Source organism: Pleuronectes platessa, chromosome 3, assembly GCF_947347685.1.
Source record: "Pleuronectes platessa chromosome 3, fPlePla1.1, whole genome shotgun sequence".
Lineage (NCBI taxonomy): Eukaryota > Metazoa > Chordata > Actinopteri > Pleuronectiformes > Pleuronectidae > Pleuronectes > Pleuronectes platessa.
Genome location: NC_070628.1, coordinates 2,514,269 through 2,540,884, shown reverse-complemented (window position 1 = coordinate 2,540,884; position 26,616 = coordinate 2,514,269). Strand labels below are relative to the sequence as shown.

Genomic DNA, 26,616 nt, shown 5'->3' with positions numbered 1-26,616 from the left:
CCGAATATTGTTTAGGATGAAGATTATATTAATGTTCCATATGGAAAAGCAATGATAACTGCTGAAGAACTGCTGAGTTGCAGCACAAAAGAAAAGTTAAATGTCATAAATCTTGTTTTCACAAAAATATTCCGAGAAAATCTGTAATGTGATTAATTATGATTAATCCATAGAAACCTGTGATTAATTTGATTAAAAATTTTAATCATTTCACAGCCCTAGTTTTTACTCAAAACCCTGCGCTTGCACTCACACAGCTCCTGCTGGGGCTTAGATTCACTCTGCTTGTGCTCAAACTCTGCGCTTGTACTCAGATATTTTGTTGCTTGGACAGATTTCCTGTATTTAATAACTACACATTATGGTTTCTGTAAAACTCGCTTGTACGGATATTCTCTGAAGTCGTCCATCTTGGTTCTGTTTGTCACAGTGGCTCTGACCTGATGCTTCACACCAGGTCTTCCTGCTCCTCTGTGTCTTCTGTCTGTGCTGCAGCAGCATCGTTCTCATACTCAGGACAGTTGTGTGACTGATGGAGGAGAGATGAGAAAATATTAATCCTCACTGGACTTTATTCATGAAACCTGCAAATATTCACAGTTCATTCAAAACAGTTTGAACGTAGTTGCGCCCCCTGTCCATTCGTTTGTTTGTTCATCAGCAGGATTACACAAAAACTGATAAACTGATTTCAACAAAACTTGGTGGAAGGACGGGAGATGGACCAAGAAAGAAATGTCAACGCACCGTGAAGTCACCCATTGGTTTGTGAGCTGCCTTTTTTGAAACCTCCATTTTTGACATGTTGTCCAGCGCCAACTTGTTTTTTTGAATCCAGAAGTAACCATATTTGGAGGAGAGGGGATGGAGCCTGACTCAGGGCCCAAGGACCCTCCCCGCCCTCCTAAACCTGTGACCTATACCCAGTATGAGCTGTCAATCACATGGTATCCATGCCCCAATGCTTGCGGTGCTTTATGGTCTATTTGACTCTAAATGGATCATTCACTTCACTTTCTAGACCCAGAGTCTACGTCCATTTTAATATATGGTCAATGGAAAGAACCTTTACATGTTGGGGCAGATTCAGACAAAGTAGCTGATCCAAGAAATGTTTTATCTCTTTCTCTAACATATTGAGATGAAAACAGTGATATGGAGTAGGGCTGTGCTAAAAAAATGGATTTGGCGATATATCGTGACGTCGTCATGCCGATGCACGCATTGATGCAGATGCTACCGATCAAATGCTTTGACGGCCGTCTTGAAAACGAAACTTCACCTATGGTGCAGTGCACAATAATGCCAAAGGGGGCAGCATAAGCAAAAACAGCACACGTCTCGACTCAAAACAAGCAAGGAAGAAACACCGGGAAAAACTGGCGGAGTTATTGCACGTGAAATGCTTTGCTCGCAGTCTGAATTTGGCCGCTCAACATGCGCTCGAGACAAACACTGTTTCTTACTTATTCTCCACTGAGGTGTAGAAGAATGTAGAAAGATGAGTTGTGGACCTTAACTGTAGCGGACCTGGCCTGTGCTGAAGATGAGGCTAAAGCCCTGAAGCCGCTAAAAGCTGCAACACTCTAATGTCCGAAGAACATTATAGAACCGCTGAATGCTCAGATGTGCAACTGCTCATGTTCAAGCAACAGACTCGGCACTTACGAGGGAAATTAAAAACACTGTATCCGGGGATCTTGGGAAGAGATGCGGGAGCGACAGATCTTTTCTGTGCATTGCCTTTTTTTTTATTGGGATTAAAATGATAATTATTTTATTTTACTTTTAAGATCTTTTAATGGCCAGAATTTTAAGTATTTTGAGTGGTGCGATCCCTAAGACTTCGCCTTTGCTGTTATATGGAATAATAAAGAACAGCTGTTGTAGTCAATTCTGTGCAGGACATGGTCATTATTCAAAAGCAACGTGTATCGGGATTCGTATCGTATCGTGAGGTTGTAGGCAACACCCAGCCCTAATATGGAGTCATTCTTTTGGCCTCACTGTCTCTCACCTCTATCATCTCCACAGCTTCATTCACTTCTGATTTCAAGCTCAGAGTTTTCTTCATCCTGGATCGAAAACAACAACAATCACAACATTTGACAAAATGAACTTCATAACACTGAAACTAGTGTTTGAAGACATTTGAAGAAGTCAGTAAAAGAGCAGAGGGTGAACTGATGGATTTGTTTTACCTCGTCCACAGAGTCCAGACAAGCACTGGAACCAGCACGACCACCAGAGTCAGCCTGATGATATTCATGATTATCACTAACTTCCCTGGACAACAGACAGGAGACATTAGCAGTGTGGTTAGACTGATGACTCAGTTTGCCAGGTGATGCTGTTGGTCAGTCAGTATTGTTCATGTGCAATATGATGGGCTTGATATACAGCTGTGACACATCTGGAAATCCTGAGTATTGATGGTTTAAGGTTCTGGTGCAATGAAAAAGGAGGGGGGGGGGGTGTAGGCTGTTAAAGTCAGAGAGCTAGGATCTGATGGTCTGACTGTGATTATTAATGGGGCAGAAGTCAAACGACCCAAATCTGCACATTTAAAATGTAAAGGACAAAGAATGGCTAAAGTCAATACACAAGTCCAGAATCTTTAAAGGTGTGAGGACTTCACATGACTCACCTGCTCCAACAGTCAGATGTAAGGTGGTGTTACTACGTCCGTGTGTGTTCTGGGCCTCACACTGATACTTTCCACCATGTTCAGCTGTGATATTAGTGATGGTGAAGATTTGTCCTGATGCTGTTGGTGAGTCCTCGTTCTCCTTGTACCAGGTGTAGTTAGCTGCTGGGTTAGCATCACTGCTGCAGGTCAGAGTCACTGAGCTGCCCTCCATGATCTCACCAGAGGGACTCACTGACACAGAGGGAGGCTTTGGAGCATCTGGTGTAAAACATGCAAGATCATGAAATCAACTCAGAAATATTCATTAACCAAAGTGAAGAACTTTTCATTCTCTGGTTTTGATAAGTGCTTCTTAAATATAGATGATCATTATTAACCCGGGATGCCAGCACAGACAGAAGCAGGTACTGAGGGTTTTGATTTCAGCCCGTTTGTGTGAATGTACAAAATAAATCAACACAAGAACCAAATTTATTGAATATTATAGTGAATATTAACTTTTGCAGCTGATTAGTCAAAGGTCAGAGGTCAAAATGAGCAAATATTTGATCCAAAATCATATACTGATCAGAACATTATTCCCCATCATATAATGATAGATGACTTATAAGTAATGTCACAAAGAAGTTAGAGATTTACATCATGCATCCTTAAATCTGCCTTCTGCTGTAATCCTGCCTCTAATAGAACTATAGAGACGACCTGAAGACCATATACATTGAAAAATAATCTATGATCATATGATGGGAATGTCGTCACTATGAATTTAGAAAATGACGTAATATAGTGTAGCTATGCAACAACAGATGTTTTCACCCATGTCTGTTTGTTTGTTGGTTGTTGATTTTAAATAAGATTACACAAAAACTACTGAGTCGATTAGCATGAAACTTGGAGGTAGGATGAGGAACGGGTCAGGGAAGAACTCAGGAAAGTTTGGTGTGAATCCAGATAAGGGGGCGGACCCAGGAACCTTCTGTAGGGTTGCGAGACAGTGCTGGGTTTCATGGACATGTGGATGTTTTCTACTCACACTGGACGTCTAAGTGTAGAGACGTGGAGTTGATCCGTCCGTACTGATTCTCAGACTTGCAGGAGTAGACCCCGCTGTCCCCAGAGCTGATGGAGGAGAGATGATAAACACCCTCTGGTCCTTGAAGCAGAGCTCGGTTCTCCTTGTACCAGGTGTATTTAGCTGCTGGGTTAGCATCACTGCTGCAGGTCAGAGTCACTGAGCTGCCCTCCATGATCTCACCAGAGGGACTCACTGACACAGAGGGAGGCTTTGGAGCATCTGTATGTGTGAAAACAGAACGATGATCACAGATGACAGACATGTGTTTAACATTTGGGGAGTTACAACAGCAAGGTTGTTAAACTGACACAGGTAAATTCTTCTTTGTTGTTAAGTGAGAGTTTTGTTTCAATGATTTCCTGTTGCACTACTGTTTCCAGACTCTCCTGAATGTCCACAGATTTCAAAACCATAGTCCAGTTTGTAACATGGACTTAAACGTGACATATTATGACCCTTTTCCACAATTAGACAGAGTTTCTTCCTAATAAAACATCTGAAGGGCCTTGTTCAGAGTGGCCTGTTTGTGGGTGTGTTTCTTAAAATGTGTATGAGCCACTGCTCCCCCTGCTGGGAGGTGTATGTGTGACGTGTGCACAGGACCAGGGTTTTGTTTTCACCACAGTCTGTCTGCTGAGAGCTGTTTGCTCGTCATGTGAATGTGCACAGTGAAGGAAATATCTTTCAAGTTTACTGAGGATGGTGAAAACTTTATGGATGTTTTCACTGACGCTGGGTGGATTCCTCTTTGTGCTGCTGATGGTCTGATTGTGAATATTTATGGGGCAGAAGTCAAACGACCCATATCTGCACATATTTAAAATGTAAAGTACAAAGAATGTGACAGATTCAATATCTCTTCACTTAATAACCTGTGTTTCACTCACATGTCACAGTAATAAAGATTTTTGCTGAACTCCTTCCCAGCTCATTCTCAGCTGTGCAGTAATACTCTCCAGAGTCAGATGACCGGATGGAGCTGAGGACAAATTGTGTCTCTTCACTGAGATGTTGAACTTGTTTATCTCCACTTCTCTTGTACCAGGTGTATTTAGCTGCTGGGTTAGCATCACTGCTGCAGGTCAGAGTCAGTGAGCTGCCCTCCATGATCTCACCAGAGGGACTCACTGACACAGAGGGAGGCTTTGGAGCATCTGAAGGATAGTCTATATTAACACACATGATGAGAATACAATCAAGACACTGTCTGTGATATTTGTTAAAAGTTTAAATTTAAATTATTTCCACATTATTGTAGCTTCATGAGGAGGAGTAAACTCACACACTGTAGGAGAAGGGAAACGCTCCTGTCCTTCTATAGCACAGTGATAGCTGTCTTTAGGATTAAAGTGTCGGAGGTGAAAGTATTTATTTCGTCCAACAAGTTTATTGTTATTGTACCAAACGTAGGAAAGATGATCAGGGAGCTGACACCTGCTGTGACAGGTCAGCTCTGTCCAGGTAGAAGATGGATTGGCTGTTGATCTCCTCACATGTACCTGGAGCTGAGGGTCTGTGAACAAACATGTGATTTTATTTCAACATACACACTAACATTTCAAACTGACTCTAATGAAAATGTTACCTGTGACCGACAGAGTGACTCCAGTTGAACCCGTAAAACTCCCAGTAGGTTGGTTTGTTGTGAACCTGAACTTGTACACAGCTGAGTCGCTCTCTCTCAGGTTAGAGATTCTCAGAGTGCACTTGTTGTTTCCACAGAGATTCTCCACACGACCTGAATACTCCAGATCAGTCCTTAGATCAACGTGAATCCCATTACTCTCTTTAATGAACCAGAAAGTTTCCTGAACTGTAATATCAAGGTTCTTCCAGCTGGATGGGTATGTGTAGGTACAGTTAATGTCCACTGTTGATCCTCTTACGGCACAGATCTCAGTAGAAGTGTAACTCACACCCCAGTCAATCTGACTCCTCACCACTGTAACACAGAGCACATCAGAGAATCAGAAGATGAATCACCAGTCGGCAGGTTTTAATTTTTTGATGATGACGATGCCAAGATGAGGAAACTTTCAGTTCACATAAAACACAGTGAAGTTCCCTTTAGACCTCAGTGTGAGGGAGAAACACACTGTTGGAGGTGAGGAACATGAGGGACCTTGTATAAGTTGCTCTTATAATGGAGCAAACTGGTCAATATGGAGGAAATGATCTGTGTCTTTTATGCAGAGTCGACCAAAGATGGACGACACGTCTCCACTTCCTCCCACTCTCCAGAAATGAGAGTTTCACAGTTAGAACCACAGTCTGCACAGTAGTGATCAGGAGATGGAGACACAGTGTCAGGATTTGTGGATGCAGATGGACCAAGGATGCAGAGGTTTTAACAAAAATAGTATTTCATATAAAAAGAGTCTTAACCATACAAAAACACAAAACATAAACACTAAAGGGTGAAAACTGGAGAGACAAGAACACAAGGAAGAGAACACAGGTGCCTACACTGGGCAAGCAGAGGTGCAGAGGCAGAGCGACAAGGCGCACAGGGAACACGAGAGATCCGGACGGGAAAACAGGTCAGGACAGCAGGACACAACATCACCTTGAACGACAACTAGTAACGATCCGACAAAGGACAAAGGGGAGCACAGACCCTTATATAGAGTCACAGGGAAGGCAGGGGTAATCAGCCACAGGTGCAACACATGACTGGGGAAGACGATCACCGAGACAGGAAGTGAACACACCGAGAAGCAGAAAACATACAGAAGGAAACAAAACTACAAAATAAAACAGGAAACAGAAAACCCTCTTAACAAAGAGACTCAAATCTACAAACTAAAATGTCAGAACATGACACACAGTATCAAGGTCCCGACCATACATGAAGTAGACCATCCTGTCAATCATGTTTAATCTAATTTTCATTTCATCAAATAACTAATTAAAACAAACTTATGAGAAACATGACCAATAGAGTGTGATAAGAATGACCTAAAATGCCAGACACCATCTTTGAGAAAAATGTATCTGACTGTTTAGATTGGCCCATGTCCTTCCCATTAACATGGAGGAGACAGGATGTATGTTCTATACTGCAGCCAGCCACCGGGGGGGGGGGGGGGGGGGGGTGATCACAAAGCTTTGGCTTCACTTCTGTCTTCATGTCTTCCATCTATATTTACACAGGCAGAATACCAGTACTACACTAGTTTGTCAGTACTGACAGTAGTATCCGAAGAGTTCAATGTGCCCATGCAGAAAAAAGTATTTAAAGACACATATCAAGAAAACTAGAAAGGAAGTGGCGCTCCAGCAACCATGTTGAAAATCTAATAGACTGGAAGAATAGTGTTAAAGAATATAAAAAGGCTCTCCACAAAGCAAGAGCCGCCTACTATTCAAAACTAATAGAAGAGAATAAAAACAACCCCAGGTTTCTCTTCAGCACTGTAGCCAGGCTGACAGAGAGTCACACCTCCACCGAACCCAGTATTCCTCGATCCCTAAATAGCAATATCTTTATGACCTTTTTTAATGATAAAATTCAAACTATTAGAAATAAAATCAACCATCTCCTGCCCTCAATTGGCACTAATTGCCTCCCAACAACAGAGATCTCAGAAACGGCTTAGAATCCTACCCATTACTTAGACAGCTTCTCTCTGATCACCCGTGATCAGTTTACCAAAATAATCTCAGGTTCTAAACCAACAACCTGTATCTTAGATCCCATTCCTACCAAATTACTTAAAGAAATTCTGCCCCTAATTGATAGGTCGTTACTTAACATTATCAATCTGTCATTATCATCAGGTTATGTACCACAGTCTTTTAAAATAACTGTCATCAAACCCCTACTCAAAAAATGCACTCTAGACCCAGAGGTTTTAGCCAATTACAGGCCAATATCTAATCTCCCCTTCATGTCTAAAATCTTAGAAAAAGTTGTAGCCAATCAGCTGTGTGAGTTTCTCCAGGAAAATAATATATATGAAGACTTTCAATCGGGGTTTAGAGCCAATCACAGTACAGAGACAGCCTTGGCAAAAGTCACTAATGACCTTTTAATAGCCTCAGATCAGGGACTTGTGTCTGTCCTCGTTCTGTTAGATCTCAGTGCAGCATTCGACACAATTGACCATCAAATTCTATTACAAAGACTCAAACAGTTAATTAACATTAATGGAACCGCCCTTAACTGGTTTAAATCGTACTTTTCTGATCGCTCCCAATTCGTGCAAATTAATGATGAGTCATCTGTGCGCACCGAAGTTAACCATGGTGTTCCACAGGGCTCTGTGCTCGGCCCAATTTTACTCTCATTATATATGCTTCCACTAGGAAACATTATCAGGACACACTCGGTAAATTTCCACTGCTATGCGGATGACACCCAGTTATATTTGTCAATAAAACCTGAACAAAGTAATCAATTAACTAAACTTCGAACATGTCTCAAGGACATAAAATCCTGGATGACCCGCAATTTTCTCTTATTAAACTCAGACAAAACAGAGGTTATAATACTTGGCCCCAAACACCTTAGAGATACATTATCTAATGATATAGCTGCGCTAGACGACATTGCCCTTGCCTCCAATGAAACAGTCAGGAACTTGTGAGTGATCTTCGATCCTGATTTATCCTTTAATTCTCACTTAAAACAAATTTCTAGGACCGCTTTTTTCCACTTGCGTAATATTTCAAAAATTAGACATGTCCTTTCACAAAAAGATGCAGAAAAACTAGTCCACGCCTTTGTTACATCGATACTGGACTATTGTAATTCATTACTATCAGGCTCCAGCAGTAAGTCGTTAAAGACTCTACAGCTTGTCCAAAATGCCGCAGCACGTGTCCTGACGAGAACAAAGAAAAGAGAGCACATTTCTCCAGTATTAGCGTCGCTACACTGGCTTCCAGTTAAATCTAGAATAGAATTTAAAATTCTCCTCTTCACCTTCAAGGCCCTTAATAATATAGCGCCTTTTTACCTTAAAGAGCTGTTAGTACCTTATAAACCCACTAGAGCACTCCGCTCCCAGAATTCAAGCCTACTTGTCGTCCCTAAAGTCTCTAAAAGTAGAGTAGGAGCCAGAGCTTTCAGCCATCAAGCCCCTCGGCTGTGGAATAATCTACCACTTTCAGTTCGGGAGGCAGACACCATCTGTTCGTTTAAGAGTAGGCTCAAAACCTTCCTTTTTGATAAAGCTTATAGTTAGACCTAATTAGTGCGGAAGAACTTAACTTTTTCTATTTTATGACACATGACACACGGAGCTTCTCTTTCCAGCTTCTCCTTCCTCTTCTCCCTTTGCTTTATCACCCGCAGATCCAGGGCCTCTGTGGCCGCACCATGGATTGCGGTTTGTGGATCGCGCACCGGGGGTCGCGGTGTTGGACCCAGTGTGGGGGATTCTGAGTCATGTGGGCTGATCGTGGTGCTGGTGTTGGACCCTGTGTCGCGTTGGCATTGGGCACGGGCGGTGGACCAGGCCCGCGTCTCGTGGTGGGTGGCGGTGGACGGTGACTGAGGACTGGAAGTGGCGTCTGGTCTGGATGGTGGATCGTGGTCTAGATGGTTGCTGAGCATGGACTGTGATTGCAGCGGGACTGCTTGGCATGTCATGTTGGGGTTGTCCTTCGGGATGTCTACCCTCATCAAATGCTGCTAGAGACTTTGATTATTGATGATGTTCTCCTGCACGTGGCATCTATTGCACTTCTGTCCGTCCTGGGAGAGGGATCCCTCACATGTGGCTCTCTCTGAGGTTTCTACGTATTTTTACCCTGTTAAAAGGGTTTTTAGTAGTTTTTCCTTACTCTTGCTGAGGGTTAAGGACAGAGGATGTCACACCCTGTTAAAGCCCTATGAGATGAATTGTAATTTGTGAATATGGGCTATACAAATAAAATTTGATTGATTGACTGATTGACATGAAGTTATGGTTCAAGGCATTATCTCAAATACTGATGGTGCTGTTAGTGAAATACTGTAGATTAAACTCACACATTGACGGAGAGCGGAAATCCTCGAGTCCTTTAACAGCACAGGAAACTCTGTCTTCAGATTCAAAAGAACCTGAATAAGATTCTCCTTCCTCATTCATCTTCTGTGTATTCTTGTACCAGACGTAGTTCAGATGATCAGGAAGACGACAACTGCTCTGACACCTGAGCTCTGCCTTGTAAGAATAGTCACCCTTCACTGATCCTCTCACCTGCACATGCAAATCTGTGTGTGAGAATAAGGAATTAATTTTAGTCCAAACTGACAACACACATGCATATAAAAGTGCACAGACACACTCAAGTGAACCAAACAAGATGTAGGAAATAAATGAATGAATGTTCAGATGTAAATGTTACCTGTGACAGACAGAGTGACTCCAGCTGAACCAGTTAAACTCCCAGTAGGTTGGTTTGTTGTGAACCTAAACTTGTACACAGCTGAGTCGCTCTCTCTCAGGTTAGAGATTCTCAGAGTGCACTTGTTGTTTCCACAGAGATTCTCCACACGACCTGAATACTCCGGATCAGTCCTTAGAGCAACGTGAATCCCATTACTCTCTTTAATGAACCAGAAAGTTTTCTGAACTGTTATATCATGGTTCTTCCACCTGGATGGGTATGTGTAGGTACAGGTAATGTCCACTGTTGATCCTCTGAAGGCACAGATCTCAGTAGAAGTGTAACTCACATCCCAGCCATTCTCACACTGTACCACTGTAACACAGAGAATCAGATTCATAACCACACCAGAGAACACTTAGTTTACTTTTTACTTTCTGTAGAAAAGAAACACATTTCCATGAGCAGCATTCCATAGCATTTCAACTAATGACTCCACACACTGATGACAAGTCATCGAGAGGAGAGGAACTCAGTCATGATGATAATAATAATAATAATAATAATAATAATAATTACAATAACTAATTTGTTTCAGACTCTTTAATATTTTAAGCTCTAGACTATAGAAACTTCTGAACAAAGATACAAAATAATACCGAAGATAATTCCATCATATATTTTCTTTCTGCATCACTTTACAGGTGGTGATCTGAAAATGAATGAATGGTTCATTTATATTTTTACTTTCTTTCTCAAACTCACTTCAGGTGAATCAGAAGTCTGAGTGTAAAATAGAGTGACAACATGAATGTAGAGGTACAGTACCTGTCACAGTGAGAAGAAGGACAACAAATCCACTGGCTGCTGCAGTTACACTCATAGTAGCTGCTGCTCTCGTCTGTGACTTCAAACTATAAAAACCTCCACAGATAAATAATGTGCACAAGATGAAACTCAGTCACATCACAGACACGTCTACCTACAACACAGAAGAGGCTGAGAATAAAGACAGATTCTGTAAGAGAAAGATACATTTAAACTGTTAAACACACCCAACTTCCTTCCTCTTTCCACTTACATGCTTGCTGAGCCCAATGGTGTTAGATTGAACTGTGGTTTGTACAAACTGTGAATTTTTTCATTTAACAGGGCTTGAGAAACGACTTCAGTGTCTGTTCCCACCAAACCTGAATCATCTTCAACTGAAGCTTTAAGCAGCATTCAACAACCCCCCCCCCCCCCCCTCGATCCAGCAAGTGGACCTAGAGGTTTACTTTTCTCAACCGTCCGACACTGCACGATTGAGAAAGATGCTAATTCCCATAGATATATATATATATATAAAGGCTAGATGTCTCGGCCTACGGAGTCGAACGTCCGCGTATGGCGGCCATCTTGCAACATGTGGCTCGCTCACCCATAACATTGTGTTGTAGTGGTACATACTGGAGAACACCCTAACCCTAACCCTGCACACACTATGCTGCTGTATATCAAGAGTAGAACACGCCATGAACCTTCCTTGTAAACAGAAGGGTAATTAACACAAGGGTTACTTCCAGGGACCAGTAGGTGGCACAATGTCTGTGACTGAGTATGAATGATTTAAAAAGGGAGACAGAGAGAGAGAGGGACAGAGAGAGAGAGAGAGAGAGAGAGGGAGCGAGAGAGAGAGAGAGAGTCAAAAAGTAACCCTATCACGACCGAGATAGAGACTAAAGTGACATCTTCAAAATAACTGTTTTGTACAATCAATGATTCAAACTTCACGAACACGATATAACACAAAGTGTTTTCCTGTAAATGTAGATGTACCTGACAAAGAAAGAAGGAAGATGACAAAGCAACTCGCTGCTTCTCTCAAACCCATCGTTGCTTCATAGATCAGTTAAGACCTTGGCTTCCTTTCTCTTTACATCATTAACATTCATGAATGGACAAAAAACAGTAAATCCCCTCGTTAGAAATTTACTTTTTTTCTGATATGATTTCTGAACTTATTCAAATATATTTAATGCAAATAACAGTGAGAATTGCAGCCTGACAGTGAATGTAACCCTTTATTCAATTTTTTAAGACTGGACCTACAAAATCAAACAATAAAAACGTCCATAAATAATGTGCACAAGATGAAACTCAGTCACATCACAGACACGTCTACCTACAACACAGAAGAGGCTGAGAAAGTCAAACTTTTTAGCACATCTTCCTTCCTCTTTACACTTAACTGCATGCTTAGACAGAAAGTGTTAAAACTGTGGATCGTACAAGTGTGAGAAACATCTTCAGTGGCTATTTATACAAAACATATATCATCCACATCACAACATCTCACTGTAATGTAGCCCTGTATAAAATCATTAGGATACAGTGCATACAATTAATCTCAAAATAGCATAAAAAATGTTGTATTAAAAGAGAAAGTTCATGATAATTAGATAAGTTCATATTATTAAAAATAGTAGTTAAAATAAGGTTAAATACGGGATAAAATGTAATAAATATAATATGCACAGTTAATAAGTATAGCTATTTACAGTTAAAAAAGTAAAGCAATAAATAGATGTGTTGTTAAAAGGCTCTGTGATTGAGAAGACGAGAAACTTGATTTGAGTGCTTTTAATGTGAAATCTAACTTTTTCTCTGTTGTGTGTCAGTCATTCAGTTTCTGCATTTCTCATTGGGTAGTAGCAAATTCACAGCCAATCCAAGTCTGGTATGGGGAGGGACATGAAGTGTAGGATGAGGTTCAGCATGCTTTGAGCAGGTGAGTTAGAGAGAGAGAGATATTGTCCGGAGTCCTGAGGAAAAGTGTAGTGCTGTGGGAAACACTTAAGAGGTGTCATCGAGGTCCTGATATTACTCTTCTATGGAACCTGCCAAAGGTAAATATAATGTGTATGCCTTAAATTGTGAGCTGTAACTTAATGTTGTAGTGGAAAAAGACCGAACTGTAATGTAATTAGCCACCCGCTAGCATAGCATCACGTGTTTGGATAGCATAGCTTTAGCACTGTTGTAGTTTTCAATGCTAAAACGGGCTAACGTTAAGTCAGTACGATTTAGCGTGATGATATTATGGCTCAACAGAGTTCATGTAATCAAAGAAACTGAGATGGTTGATGATGGATGGACTCTGCTGTTTATTCTAAACCCGGGTTTTCGTTGCTGTGTGCTGCCTGTGTTTGGATTGTGACTGTCATCACCCCTATCTGTGACTGTCATTGCCCTATTGCTCCTCGTTTGGACCTGTGAGTATCGAACTGATATGACAATGCACGTGCTTTTATTTTATGCTCTTGACTGAGTGAAGTGGCCATAATAGTTTTCAGGCCTCACCGCACCCGAGCATCACTACAGGCCTGCAACTGAGTCTCGAGTTTTATCATTTCTGGTCCACATGATGATTGTGAGTTAATTTAAAGTTGATGATTGTTTTGTTTTGATTCAGAGAACTGTGAAAGGTAAAGATTTTATTTAACCCTTTTTCAATGATTTAAAGGGTGAATTCATAGGAACGGGTAAAACAATTTAAAAAAGACCCTGTATTTTATTTTGTGCATTTGAGAAAAGTTATATTTCATATAACTGTTGTGCATTTATTTTAATTTGTAAATATTTTACTTCCTGAGAGAGGAGCTCACAACAATTTCATTTATTTCATATTGTTAATAAACACCTGTAAAGGTTTTGACTTTTAAAATACAGTTGTGGTGGTCTTTAATTTTAATTAGAGGAATTAAAACAAAAGATAAGTTTCGTTTCAAATATTCTTCTGAGATCATATTCATTTTTTGTGTTTACGAACTCAGGCCCAGGAGATCTGGGTTACAGTAACAAGAAAGACAAATTTAAGGAGCCTTGAGAAAAACTGGGGTGTTTATAATCTCATCTGTTCAGTGTCTCATAAAGATGCAATAAAGATTGACATGAAAAAGACAAATTAAAGAAAGATTTAAAATTGATCTGGAAAATAAACTTCTATTAATACAGTTGGAGCCATTTTATTTTAGAACAAGTTTGACAATAGCTGACCAGCTGAGACTAAAACCAGCCAGTGACGTCACATTCAGCAGAACGAGGTCAATGGAACCAGGTGTTGACGAGAGACAAAGACGCTGCAGAGAAACAGATTTTCAACCGGCTGTGGGTGACCTGCTGTGACCTGTTTTAGCCAGTAGGGGGAGGTACCCAGTCGTCCTCTCTGGTGAATCTACTCCGTGGAGAGTTTTTTTTACCTGCCTGCATCCTGTCGGCCATTTTGCTGCTCAAGCTACAGACACACTACCTGCTTTGCTCAGATTCTGTTATATCGTGTGGAAGTGTGAGGTCACCCTGCTGACCTGCTGGAAGGTGCAGGGACTCTTACTATTCAACACTCAGGTTTTTGGTGAGAGACAAATTCTCCGGTGCCAGAGAGGACATCCACCGAAGAATCAAGACTCCAGTTCACAGGATGGTGAGCCAACATACAGATGTTTGAGAGAGATTCAGACTTCCATGTTCCTCTTCACTCCACGGTGTGGTAGGACAGACACTGTACAAAGACAGATTGGGCCCCAACGATCAATCCACCAGTTTGACATTTAAGACTGGACTCACGGACGTTGAAGGGACTTTTATGTGCACACTTATTTTCATTTGATTTATTTTTCTTTATTATTTTGGGCAAACTCATGCTGTGTTAATTATTGTTACTGATGTTCAAGTCCAGGGCTCCTGTTTACCTAGTATCTCTCATCCTGCTCCACATTTACACTCTCTCTAGTGTAACCAAGGGTCACACAAGCATTCATCCACCTCGTCTCTGCAGCGGGACCCGCAAGCAGCTCAACTCACGGGAAGGAGACAATAAATATGTAAGTGATGGAAGTCTCGTATGGCGTCTGACTAGCTCTATTATGAAAAGGACGAACGAAAGACAGAACAAATATTGGAAGTGAGATTAAAATATAGTAAGAGTTTCAAAACAATAGGAAAAAATTAGCTTCACATTTATTGTAAAAAATAAAAATATATGAACAGAATAAAAAACACACTTTTAATGATCCCTCTGCTTTGTTGCAAGCAGAGCCGAGGGATCTGTACATCACAAAGTTAGAAAAAAGAATGTCAGTGAACAACAAATGAAATAAAAAAAAGACTATAAATATGAATAATGTGAAGAAAAGTATAATTCACATCAGTCTCCTAAAGGTGCAGCAAACCAAATTATAAGATTACTAAAATTTCCAAAAATATATTAAATCAACAATCATAATGAAGAATAAGTAATAATATATCATCTTTCTGTATGACTTATAAACCTGGATCACAGCAGTACAACATTATTCTGTTTGTAACAACATTCGAGCTTCACACCCTGAGAGAGACGTCAGAGGAAAATGGCCGCCGTGTGAACATGGTGGATTAAAACACACCTAACTCCTTCTTCTTCACGTGTTTAACACGTGATGTGAGAAATACCACAAAACACTAAAGTGAAATCAATGGGCCTGATGCAAACTTTGAACAGACACCAGAGGCAACACAGCTCATCTGGTGTCAGCAGTTCACTTTGTGTTAACGTCACATTCAAGGCCTTCATCACGTAAGTAGCAGCTCACATCCACATGAGACGTGCTCCCTCCAGTCCTCAGAGGAAATGAGTACAACTCCTGATCGGCTGATGATGGAAACGATGGAAACAATAGTGTAGAAACAGAAAGAAGAGAAAGGGACAGAATCCTCTCTGTGGTTTTATCAGTAAAACTCTTTACTACCATCTAGTGGCAGCAGTGTAGCACTACAGCTAACCAATAATGCTTATTTTGAAAATGTTATGAATATAAAAAAGGTAATTACAAGTTTACAGTTTGTCGACCGTCTGACACACACCGCAGATATTTTCATGTTTGAAGCTGCAAGTTATAAAATGTTTGATATTTTTCATTCAGGCTAAATGTGGCGTTTTTAACAACTTCTACAAGTTGCTGATATATTTCAGATAAAAGTCGAGTCACTGAAGTCGTTTGGTTTCATCCTCGGGGAAATTCATCCATTAGCTGTCAAGACAAGTCACTTGAAACTGAACATTCACTTCAACAATGATGCTGGAGTCTGTCACCAAAGAAGGATTCATCCTGTGGGGACCATGATCAGTTGAATGAACTTCTATTCAAATCCATCCAGCAGCTGTTGAGATATTTCCATCGGGACTAAGGGGATTTCCAGACGTTGGTCTAAACAGCAGGAGGTTTTTTGACTGTGCTGTACAATGCAGCTGGATCCTCTCCAGTGTCCTGACCTCTGGTTCTGAAAGGAGATAAAACTAATGAATGATCAGGAGGTCATGGAGACGTAGCATTAAAGGAGACATATTGAGTTTCAAAGTTCTGCAAAGTTAAAAAGTCCAAAGTCTGAGCTCCTCTACTGGTAAAACGAGCTCCTCTGCTCCACAGAAAACATGAAGCTCCTGAAACACCTCACCAGTAGCCCCGCCCACACCTCTGCATCATCGGCAGAAGCCAGTAGGAAGCAAACGTAGCATAAGCAGTATTTAAACATAAACAGATGTGTTACGAAGTGGTTCATCAATGTTAGCGCGGAGGAGGTCAGTCTTAGCGTTCTTGTGGAAATCATCTTGGAGGAAGATGATGTGAGTTAAAATACGTGTTGAATGCTTCAATACAGGCTGAATGTCACAGTCTCTGCTTCCGTCGTCTGGAACAGCAGCTTCTAACACCAGCATCTGGAGAGAACTTTAGAATCCATTGTGTCACTGCCTTTTTAAAACAGTCGCTGCTGATTGGAGAACACCTCTGACACACCCACCAGACAAGAGCCGGCTGCACACGGGTTCAAACAAACATGTCCTTCACCACAGAAACACTAGTTAAACTATAAGAAATGATTTGAGATTGAATGTGTCCCTCGTAAAGTGAGAGTGGAGGATTTCCTACATGCACAGGAAGTGGTTAACCAATCACAACAGAGTGGGCCGGGTGACCAATCGGAGCAGACTGGGCATTATCAGGAGGGGGTTCAGCATTAAAGAGACAGGAGTTAAAACCAAATGTTTGAGACAGAGGCTGAAAAGAGGAGCTGCAGCAATAGACAGTCTGAGGAAAGTGATGTTTTTTTAACATTGAACATTTTAAAGTAACAACATTAATTAAAATGATCAAACTGAATATGAACAGAATATGTCTCCTTTAACAAGATTAAGATGCATTTATTCGTCCCAAACACATGAACAGACATGCAAAGTCACACTCATGCAGGTAGGGAACTTTAATCTCTGCTTTTGACCCATCTGGTGCAGGACACACAGAGCAGTGAGCGACCATGTACGGCGCTCGGGGAGCAGATGTTGGGGTAGTAAGGTGCCTTGCTCAGGGGCACTAGACAGGGTAGGGAGACTCTTGGATTTTTGGACAGATCAATCCAGGTTCGTCTTTTGTGTCTCTCCGTGGAGTCGAACCAGAGACGAACCAGAGACCTTCTCTGCCCATAGTCCAAGTTTCTGCCACTAGACCACTGCCTTTAAATACACATGTTTAAACAAACAAGAAAATGAAAGTGTAAAAACAAATGACTTCTATAGGATATATCTCTGTTTATAATGTTTTGTGGTGTTAGTGAGGATAATGGTCCTGAATGAAGAGCTGCTCACCTCCGGGCAGATCTGTTAAAGTTGACAGAAGCGTACGCAACCTCCTCCGCCTCCTTGTGTTCAATGGGATCCGTCTCCCTCTTCCTGAAGTGGACACTGGCATAGTTGAGGTCACAGTTTTCCTCAGACTGATTGTGTAGACGCTGCAAACACAAACTTGCTTTTTAATCTTGTACATGTGGCAGAATGTACAACGTTAGAGTCCAGCTATAGCAACTATTGATTTATTTAAAACGCCTCCTTCTACACCAGACCTGTTTCAAGGACAGGAAACATGTTGTTCTACTAAAAACCAAAAGGAGGGAAGGTCTTCAGTTTGAATTCCAAACACTAACACTACAAACTTCTCCCTTAGTGTGTCTGTTAGCCACTTGTGTGTGTGCTTTCACATCGGTTGTGTCCAGATAAGTCTACATCTGGGAGCTGGATGTTCACGTACTGCAGCCAAGTTTGGTCGAAACAAGTTGTGTAACATCATTTAATTAGAGGTCGAGCTACACACAATAAAATCCCTATAGACCCCAAAACTATCTGTCAGCAAATCGTTGATAAAAACTCTTTGAGCTCTTTATTTTCGGTGTATAGTGTGTATCATTTAATTTTAACACTTTAACACAACTGCAGGTCTACAGACACAGAGGCACTTAAAAAAAGAAAAGTCAGGCACACAGAAACTTGAAGGAGCGAGAAGGAAGGGGGATAGGCCACACCCCCTTAACTCCCTTCTTTCTCTCAGTCTTGTTCCGACCAGCAACGAGTACACAACTCTCCGTCTCGCCGATATACCACGCTGTACTCACTGACACTCAGCGTTATTCAACACTATCTCTCCAAACTCGTAACACAATTACCTCAAATTCACGTCAAAGGGCAACATACTCACTAAATACAGAAATGAAAGAACACGACTGCTCTGTGGATCAACCTTTAATTATAGAGCTGCATCCACACGCAGCCAACACTGACTTTATTTGTTCCAATGACACAGACTACATACAGCAGTCTAACACACACTGAGTCTCAAACAGGACAACGCACAATCAACGTATTACACAGCCACACCCAGGGGTTAATTTGTGCCGGATCCTGCCGGAACAGGATCCGGCACCTCTTGGTTTTGGCCTGCCCGTGTTCCGGGACTTATTTGGGCTGATCCAGTACCTCTCGTATAGAAAAAAATATTAATACAGAGCTGCCAACTCTCACGCTTTCGGCGTGTGACACACATCCAATTTCTCACGCCCCAAAAAAAAAGTGATTTCTTACAAGTGGCCAATACGTCGATCGCGAAGGCAGTGTGGGCCGGTGCAGCCACGCCCCCCCCCCCCGACAAGAGGTCCGCCGCTGACGAGGTTCGCTACATCGTCCAGGGCGGGGGGTGGCGGCGGCGGCGGCTAAAGACACACCGCCGCTGACGTTTTGTAATAAATCTCTCATTTGATTTTTTGATCACCCCCGACAAAATCTCACTCCAAGGTTTTTTGAAAAGTTGGCAGCTCTGTTAATATTAATAAAGTGTTAAAAAAAATGTATAAAATAAAACAATAATATTCATATAATAATTTACAGAACAAGTCCCATGAATTTCATGTTGTTTATTAAGATAAAACGACGTCATTTGAAAGACTCGGAGATCTGTTGTTGATGCACTCCGCTTCGCAGACAAAAACTTTTGAAATTTGCCGCATCTGGGGAGCAAGCAGCAGAGAGGAACAAAGAGTGACCTGTTCAATGCAAACATGTCAAAAAGACAGTTGAATTTACTGTCCTTTTTCAAAAAGAAGGAAGAGTTGCATGACGCTTCGAAACGAGTCAGAAAAGGGCAGTTGCAGCGGCCATGTTGAAGAGCAAAACCGGCTTCAGCAGGAGACTAGCGCCGCAACCGCTAGCCAGCTTCACCGACAGCTAGCCAAGCCAGGGCAGGAGGCCGGTACCGCGGCAGCAGCAGGTCAGGTTGCCCGCCAGCCGGAGCGGGAGCTAGCTACAGCGCCAGCAGTCACAGACACACGCAATAAAACCCGAAACAGGGAGGAGGAGGAGAATCCGGACATGGTCTTGATGTGGGGTGTTTTGGACAACTAAATATGGTGAGCTTACTGTCTATTAATAGGCCTCCGTGCCAATCTTTAAATAATAATAATGGAAGATTTATGTGATTTATTGTAAGCTTTGAACTTTTATTTTTTATGTTTTACAAGTTAGATCTATGTTGAGAAATGAATTGCTGACTGTAAGTCCCACCTGTGTTGATGTGGGCATTTGCCTGTGCTGTGCAGTATAGCCTAAAATAATTGTAAATTATTGTCATCAAATTTATACCATGGATATTATTTGAAATTAAGGCTTGTAAGTCCCACAGCATTGTCAGTGGGCATTTGCATGTTTTTTTCAGCACCGTTTTCTTTATGCGTTGCGGGACCTGCGCCCGTCTCGTCATCCCTGCGCTGTCATATGTACTCTGCGTTCCGGCACGTTGTGATTTACAAATTAAGCACTGGCCACACCCAATGGTGATCTGCTCCACATTACAGTGCACCACACTAAAGATATCTGAACCAATCAACACAATCTTTCACAAACTTCCACAAGATTTAAAGCAGCACATGTTACAAATCAACAAACTTAGAGCAGCATCAAGTGTCAGAGTTCAGTAAAAACTGTTGAACAAACCGCACAGCACAGAAAATTATAACACTCAGCAATTTGCTTCAATGGATAGATTACCAGAAGGAAATTAAAAAAAACAGATGATTGTTTTTACAATGATAATTTTGACTGTGATTTTAATAACTAGTTTTTAATCTTCACATGAAAGAGAAAAGAGTTTGACATGAGAAATAGTGGCGTTTGAAAGGATTGAAGCTGAACTGTGTGTCTCACCTGCTCACTGTGGTCAAGTCTGTCCCCAGGATCAGCAGATTGATGAGAGTTTCTCTTTTTTCTGATCAATTGAACCAAATAACAAACAATATACATAATAATTGAGTTGATTCAATTTAACAGGACAGATTTTCAGGAATTCATCGTACAAAGATTTAGTGGAACAGATTCTCACCTGATCAGTAGGAACACGGAGAGGAGAGTCACAGTGAGGAAAACTGAAGCAGCTGATCCAATGACTGCTGATCTCCATGCTGCAGGTGAAACTATGATGAAATAACTTTTAATTTATCACTTCACGAAATCACAATACTTAAAGGTGCAGGACAAACATTTACAAAAAAAGATTTGGTCATGTTTGCTAAACCTGTCTGGATGTTCTGACTGAATATAAAGACAGTTTATTTTCAAATAAAGTGTTTTGAAGAGTTCTAAGTTGTCAGAGTTGCCTGTTTGTGGGCATGTTTCTTAAAATGTTAATGAGCCTCTGCTCCCCCTGCTGGGAGGTGTATGTGTGACATGTGCACAGGAGCAGGGTTTTGTTTTCACCACGGTCTGTCTGCTGAGAGCTGTTTGCTCGTCATGTGAATGTGCAGTGAAGGAAATATCTTTCAAGTTTACTGAGGATGGTGAAAATTTTATAGATGTTTTTACTGACGCTGGGTCAATGTAAATGTAAAGGACAAAGAATGGGACGGATTCGATCTATCTTCACCTACTGTACTTTAAATGTCCAGAGAAATTACTAGAAATAAAATTGTTGACCTAGTTTTTGTGTCAGGTGCTTCATGATTCTCAGCTGACGACCTCAATAATCAGTTTGCCAGGTGATGCTGTTGGTCAGTCAGTATTGTTCATGTGCAATATGATGGGCTTGATAAACAGCTGTGACATCTGGAAATCCTGAGTATTGATGATTTAGGGTTCTTGTGCAATGAAAAGGAGAGAGGGGTGTGTGTGTGTGTGGGGGGGGGGGGGGGGTGTAGGCTGTAGAAGTCAGAGTGCTACAATCACCTGCTCCAACAGTCAGATGTAAGGTGGCCTTTCTACGTCCGTGTGTGTTCTGGGCCTCACACTGATACTTTCCACCATGTTCAGCTGTGATATTAGTGATGGTGAAGATTTGTCCTGATGCTGTTGGTGAGTCCTCGTCCTCCTTGTACCAGGTGTAGTTAGCTGCTGGGTTAGCATCACTGCTGCAGGTCAGAGTCACTGAGCTGCCCTCCATGATCTCACCAGAGGGACTCACTGACACAGAGGGAGGCTTTGGAGCGTCTGGTGTAAAACATGCAAGATCATGAAATCAACTCAGAAATATTCATTAACCAAAGTGAAGAACTTTTCAATCTCTGGTTTTGTGCTTCTTAAATAAAGATGATCATTATTAACCCGGGGCGCCAGCACAGACAGAAGCAGGTACTGAGGGTTTTGTTTTCAGCCCGTGTTTGTGAATGTAAAAAATAACTCAACACATGAACCAAACTTACTGAATATTATAGTGAATATTAACTTTTGCAGCTGATCGGTCAAAGGTCAGAGGTCAAGATGAGCAAAGATTTGATCCAAAAGACAAATTTTCAAAGATATTTCCACAAATAGCAGAGAGACTAAATCATATACTGATCAGAACATTATTCCCCATCATATAATGATAGATGACTTATAAGTAATGTCACAAAGAAGTTAGAGATTTACATCATGCATCCTTAAAACTGCCTTCTGCTGTAATCCTTCCTCTAATAGGACTATAGAGACGACCTGAAGATATATACATTGAAAAATAATCTTTGATCATATGATGGGAATGTCGTCACTATGAGTTTAGAAAATGACGTCATATAGTGTAGCTATGCAACAACAGATGTTTTCACCTCAGTCTGTTTGTTTGTTGGTTGTTGATTTTAATCAAGATTACACAAAAACTACTGAGTCGATTATCATGAGACTTGGAGGTAGGATGAGGAACGGGTCAGAGAAGAACTCAGTAAAGTTTGGTGTGAATCCAGATAAGGGGGCAGACCCAGGAACCTTCTGTAAGATTGTGAGACAGTGCTGGGTTTCATGGACATGTGGATGTTTTCTACTCACACTGGACGTCTAAGTGTAGAGACGTGGAGTTGATCCGTCCGTACTTATTCTCAGACTTGCAGGAGTAGACCCCGCTGTCCCCAGAGCTGATGGAGGAGAGACGATAAACACCCTCTGGTCCTTGAAGCAGGGTTCGGTCCTCCTTGTACCAGGTGTATTTAGCTGCTGGGTTAGCATCACTGCTGCAGGTCAGAGTCACTGAGCTGCCCTCCATGATCTCACCAGAGGGACTCACTGACACAGAGGAGGACTGTGGAGCATCTGGATTTACATGGAGTTAAATGGATTTGAAGAATGTTGCAGCATCTGGAATTTTGAAGATGTGCAAAACCTCTTGGCTTTTGAAAAATATTTACTCACATTTCACATTTATTAAGACACGTTTAGACGCTGTGTTCTCATTCTCAGCTGTGCAGTAATACTCTCCAGAGTCTGACGACCGGATGGAGCTGAAAACCAGCTGAGCTGTTCTGTTGAGCAAAGTCTGGTTCTCCTTGTACCAGGTGTATGCAGGGGGTGGGTTAGCATCACTGCTGCAGGTCAGAGACACTGAGCTGCCCTCCATGATCTCACCAGAGGGACTCACTGACACAGAGGGAGGCTTTGGAGCATCTGAAGAATAGTTTATATTAACACACAGGATGAGAATGCATCAAAACACTGTCTGTATTATTTGTTAAAAGTTAAAATTTAAATTATTTCCACATTATTGTAGCTTCATGAGGAGGAGTAAACTCACACAATGTAGGAGAAGGGAAACGCTCCTGTCCTTCTATAGCACAGTGATAGCTGTCTTCAGCATTAAAGTGTCGGAGGTGAAAGTATTTTTTTCGTCCAACAGGTTTATTGTTATTGTACCAAACGTAGGAAAGATGATCAGGGAGCTGACACCTGCTGTGACAGGTCAGCTCTGTCCAGGTAGAAGATGGATTGGCTGTTGATCTCCTCACATGTACCTGGAGCTGAGGGTCTGTGAACAAACATGTGATTTTATTTCAACAAACTCACTAACATTTCAAACTGACTCTAATGAAAATGTTACCTGTGACCGACAGAGTGACTCCAGCTGAACCAGTAAAACTCCCAGTAGGTTGGTTTGTTGTGAACCTGAACTTGTACACAGCTGAGTCGCTCTCTCTCAGGTTAGAGATTCTCAGAGTGCACTTGTTGTTTCCACAGAGATTCTCCACACGACCTGAATACTCCGGATCAGTCCTTAGATCAACGTGAATCCCATTAGTCTCTTTAATGAACCAGAAAGTTTCCTGAACTGTAGTATCAAGGTTATTCAACCTGGATGGGTATGTGTAGTTAGAGGTAATGTCCACTGTTGATCCTCTGAAGGCACAGATCTCAGTAGAAGTGTAACTCACACTCCAGTCAATCTGACTCCATACCACTGTAACACAGAGCACATCAGAGAATCAGAACATAAACTTATACATTTATAAAACTATCTCCATGTATTTTCTCTGGTGAATCCCCAGTCGGCAGGTTTTCATTTTATGATGATGACGATGCCAAGATGAGGAAACTTTCAGTTCACATAAAACACAGTGAAGTTCCCTTTAGACTTCAGTGTGAGGGAGAAACACACTGTTGGAGGTGAGGAACATGAGGGACCTTGTATAAGTTGCTCTTATAATGGAGCAAACTGGTCAATATGGAGGAAATGATCTGTGTCTTTTATGCAGAGTCGACCAAAGATGGACGACACGTCTCCACTTCCTCCCACTCTCCAGAAATGAAGCCAAAATATCCTGGATACCAACGCTGCCATCTTTCACATTTGGAACCACAGTCTGCACAGTAGTGATCCAGAGATGGAGCCACAGTATCAAGGTCCCGCCCATATATGAGCTAGACCAATCCTGAGTCAGCCTCAGCTGTCAATCATGAGGTTTAATCTAATTTTAATTTGATCAAATAACTAATTAAAACCAAACTTATGAGAAACATGAACAATAGAGTGTGATAAGAACGACCTAAAATGACAGAAACCATCTTTTTGTAAAACATGTATTTGACTTTTTAGATTGGTCCATGTCCTTCCCACTAACATGGAGGAGACAGGATGTATGTTCTATACTGCAGCCAGCCACCAGAGAATACTTGTACTGGTACTACACTAGTTTGTCAGTACTGAAAGTAGTATCCCAATAGTCCAATGTGCCCATGCAGAAAAAAGTATTAAAAGTCACATGAAGTTATGGTACAATGCATTATCTCAAATACTCCAGCAGATGGTGCAGTTAGTGAAATACTGTAGATTAAACTCACACATTGACGGAGAGCGGAAATCCTTGAGTCCTTTAACAGCACAGGAAACTCTGTCTTCAGGATAGAAATAACCTGAATAAGATGCTCCTTCATTCATCTTATCTTGATTCTTGTACCAGACGTAGTTCAGATGATCAGGAAGACGACAACTGCTCTGACACCTGAGCTCTGCATGGTTAGTATACTTATACTTCCCTAATGCTCTCACCTGCACATGCAAATCTGTGTGTGAGAATAAGGAATTCATTTTAGTCCAAACTGACAACACACACATGCATATAAAAGTGCACAGACACACTCAAGTGAACCAAACAAGATGTAGGAAATAAATGAATGAATGTTCAGATGTAAATGTTACCTGTGACAGACAGAGTGACTCCAGCTGAACCAGTTAAACTCCCAGTAGGTTGGTTTGTTGTGAACCTGAACTTGTACAGAGCTGAGTCGCTCTCTCTCAGGTTAGAGATTCTCAGAGTGCACGTGTTGTTTCCACAGAGATTCTCCACACGACCTGAATACTCCGGATCAGTCCTTAGATCAACGTAAATCCCATTACTCTCTTTAATGAACCAGAAAGTTTCCTGAACTGTAGTATCATGGTTATTAAATGTGGATGGGTATGTGTAGGTACAGGTAATGTCCACTGTTGATCCTCTGACGGCACAGATCTCAGTAGAAGTGTAACTCACATCCCAGCCATTCTCACACTGTACCACTGTAACACAGAGAATCAGATTCATAACGACACCAGAGAACACTTAGTTTACTTTTTACTTTCTGTAGAAAAGAAACACATTTCCATGAGCAGCATTCCATAGCATTTCAACTAATGACTCCACACACTGATGACAAGTCCTGCATCGAGAGGAGAGGAACTCAGTCATGATGAGAATAATAATAATAATAATAATAATAACAATAACATGTTTCATCCTCTATAATATTTTGAGCTCTAGACAATATAAATTTCCAAACAAAGATACAAAATAACACTGATGATAATTCCTTCATATATTTTTTTTCTGCATCACTTTACAGGTGGTGATCTGAAAATGAATGAATGGTTCATTTATATTTTTACTTTCTTTCTCAAACTCACTTCAGGTGAATCAGAAGTCTGAGTGTAAAATAGAGTGACAACATGAATGTAGAGGTACAGTACCTGTCACAGTGAGAAGAAGGACAACAAATCCACTGGCTGCTGCAGTTACACTCATAGTAGCTGCTGCTCTCGTCTGTGACTTCAAACAAGAAAAACGTCCACAGATAAATAATGAGCACAAGATGAAACTCAGTCACATCACAGACACGTCTACCTACAACACAGAAGAGTCTGAGAATAAAGAGAGATTCTGTACGAGAAAGATACATTAAGCTGTTAACCCCCCCCCCCCCCCCCCCCCCCACACACACACCTTCCTTCCTCTTTCCACTAACATGCTTGCTGAGCCAGATGGTGTTAAATTAAACCTAAAACAAAGAAGTAACTTGTGGTTTGTACGAACTGTGAATTTCTTCATTTTACATAGTTTGAGAAACAACTTCAGTGTCTGTTCCCATCAAACCTGAATCCTCCTCAACTGAAGCTGTGAGCAGCGTTGAAGCTGTCCTGCTTGATTTGGTCCATGTCCCATCCACTAACATGGAAGAGTCCGGGTTTATGACAAA

General features: G+C 41.4%; 1 protein-coding gene and 1 long non-coding RNA gene across 8 annotated transcripts in view; both read right to left on the bottom strand.

The window, feature by feature from the left end:
• The window catches only part of LOC128436933 (B-cell receptor CD22), a 44,576-nt gene that overhangs the window by 1,357 nt on the left and 16,603 nt on the right, over positions 1 to 26,616 (bottom strand). The window contains exons 1-12 of one of the 7 annotated variants that reach the window (XM_053418879.1): positions 26,364 to 26,599; positions 26,111 to 26,189; positions 25,307 to 25,663; positions 24,949 to 25,170; positions 23,711 to 24,067; positions 23,408 to 23,638; positions 4,613 to 4,891; positions 3,684 to 3,944; positions 2,648 to 2,908; positions 2,202 to 2,286; positions 2,018 to 2,075; positions 441 to 529 (exon numbers count right to left, since the gene is read on the bottom strand). In XM_053418879.1, coding sequence (XP_053274854.1) covers positions 449 to 529; positions 2,018 to 2,075; positions 2,202 to 2,286; positions 2,648 to 2,908; positions 3,684 to 3,944; positions 4,613 to 4,891; positions 23,408 to 23,638; positions 23,711 to 24,067; positions 24,949 to 25,170; positions 25,307 to 25,663; positions 26,111 to 26,189; positions 26,364 to 26,468 — 2,376 coding nt within the window. In that variant the 5' untranslated portion in view covers positions 26,469 to 26,599 and the 3' untranslated portion in view covers positions 441 to 448. Of the gene's footprint in view, positions 1 to 440; positions 530 to 2,017; positions 2,076 to 2,201; positions 2,287 to 2,647; positions 2,909 to 3,683; positions 3,945 to 4,612; positions 4,892 to 5,007; positions 5,239 to 5,310; positions 5,668 to 9,702; positions 9,928 to 10,061; positions 10,419 to 10,871; positions 11,282 to 23,407; positions 23,639 to 23,710; positions 24,068 to 24,948; positions 25,171 to 25,306; positions 25,664 to 26,110; positions 26,190 to 26,363; positions 26,600 to 26,616 lie in introns of those variants that run through there. The other 6 variants (XM_053418881.1, XM_053418882.1, XM_053418883.1 and 3 more) reach the window with 6 other exon arrangements.
• On the bottom strand, positions 14,927 to 19,000 carry LOC128436970 (uncharacterized). The gene is made up of 2 exons (XR_008338146.1): positions 17,701 to 19,000; positions 14,927 to 16,340 (listed from the first exon to the last, which is right to left on the bottom strand). It is a non-coding gene; the product is annotated as an uncharacterized LOC128436970 (long non-coding RNA).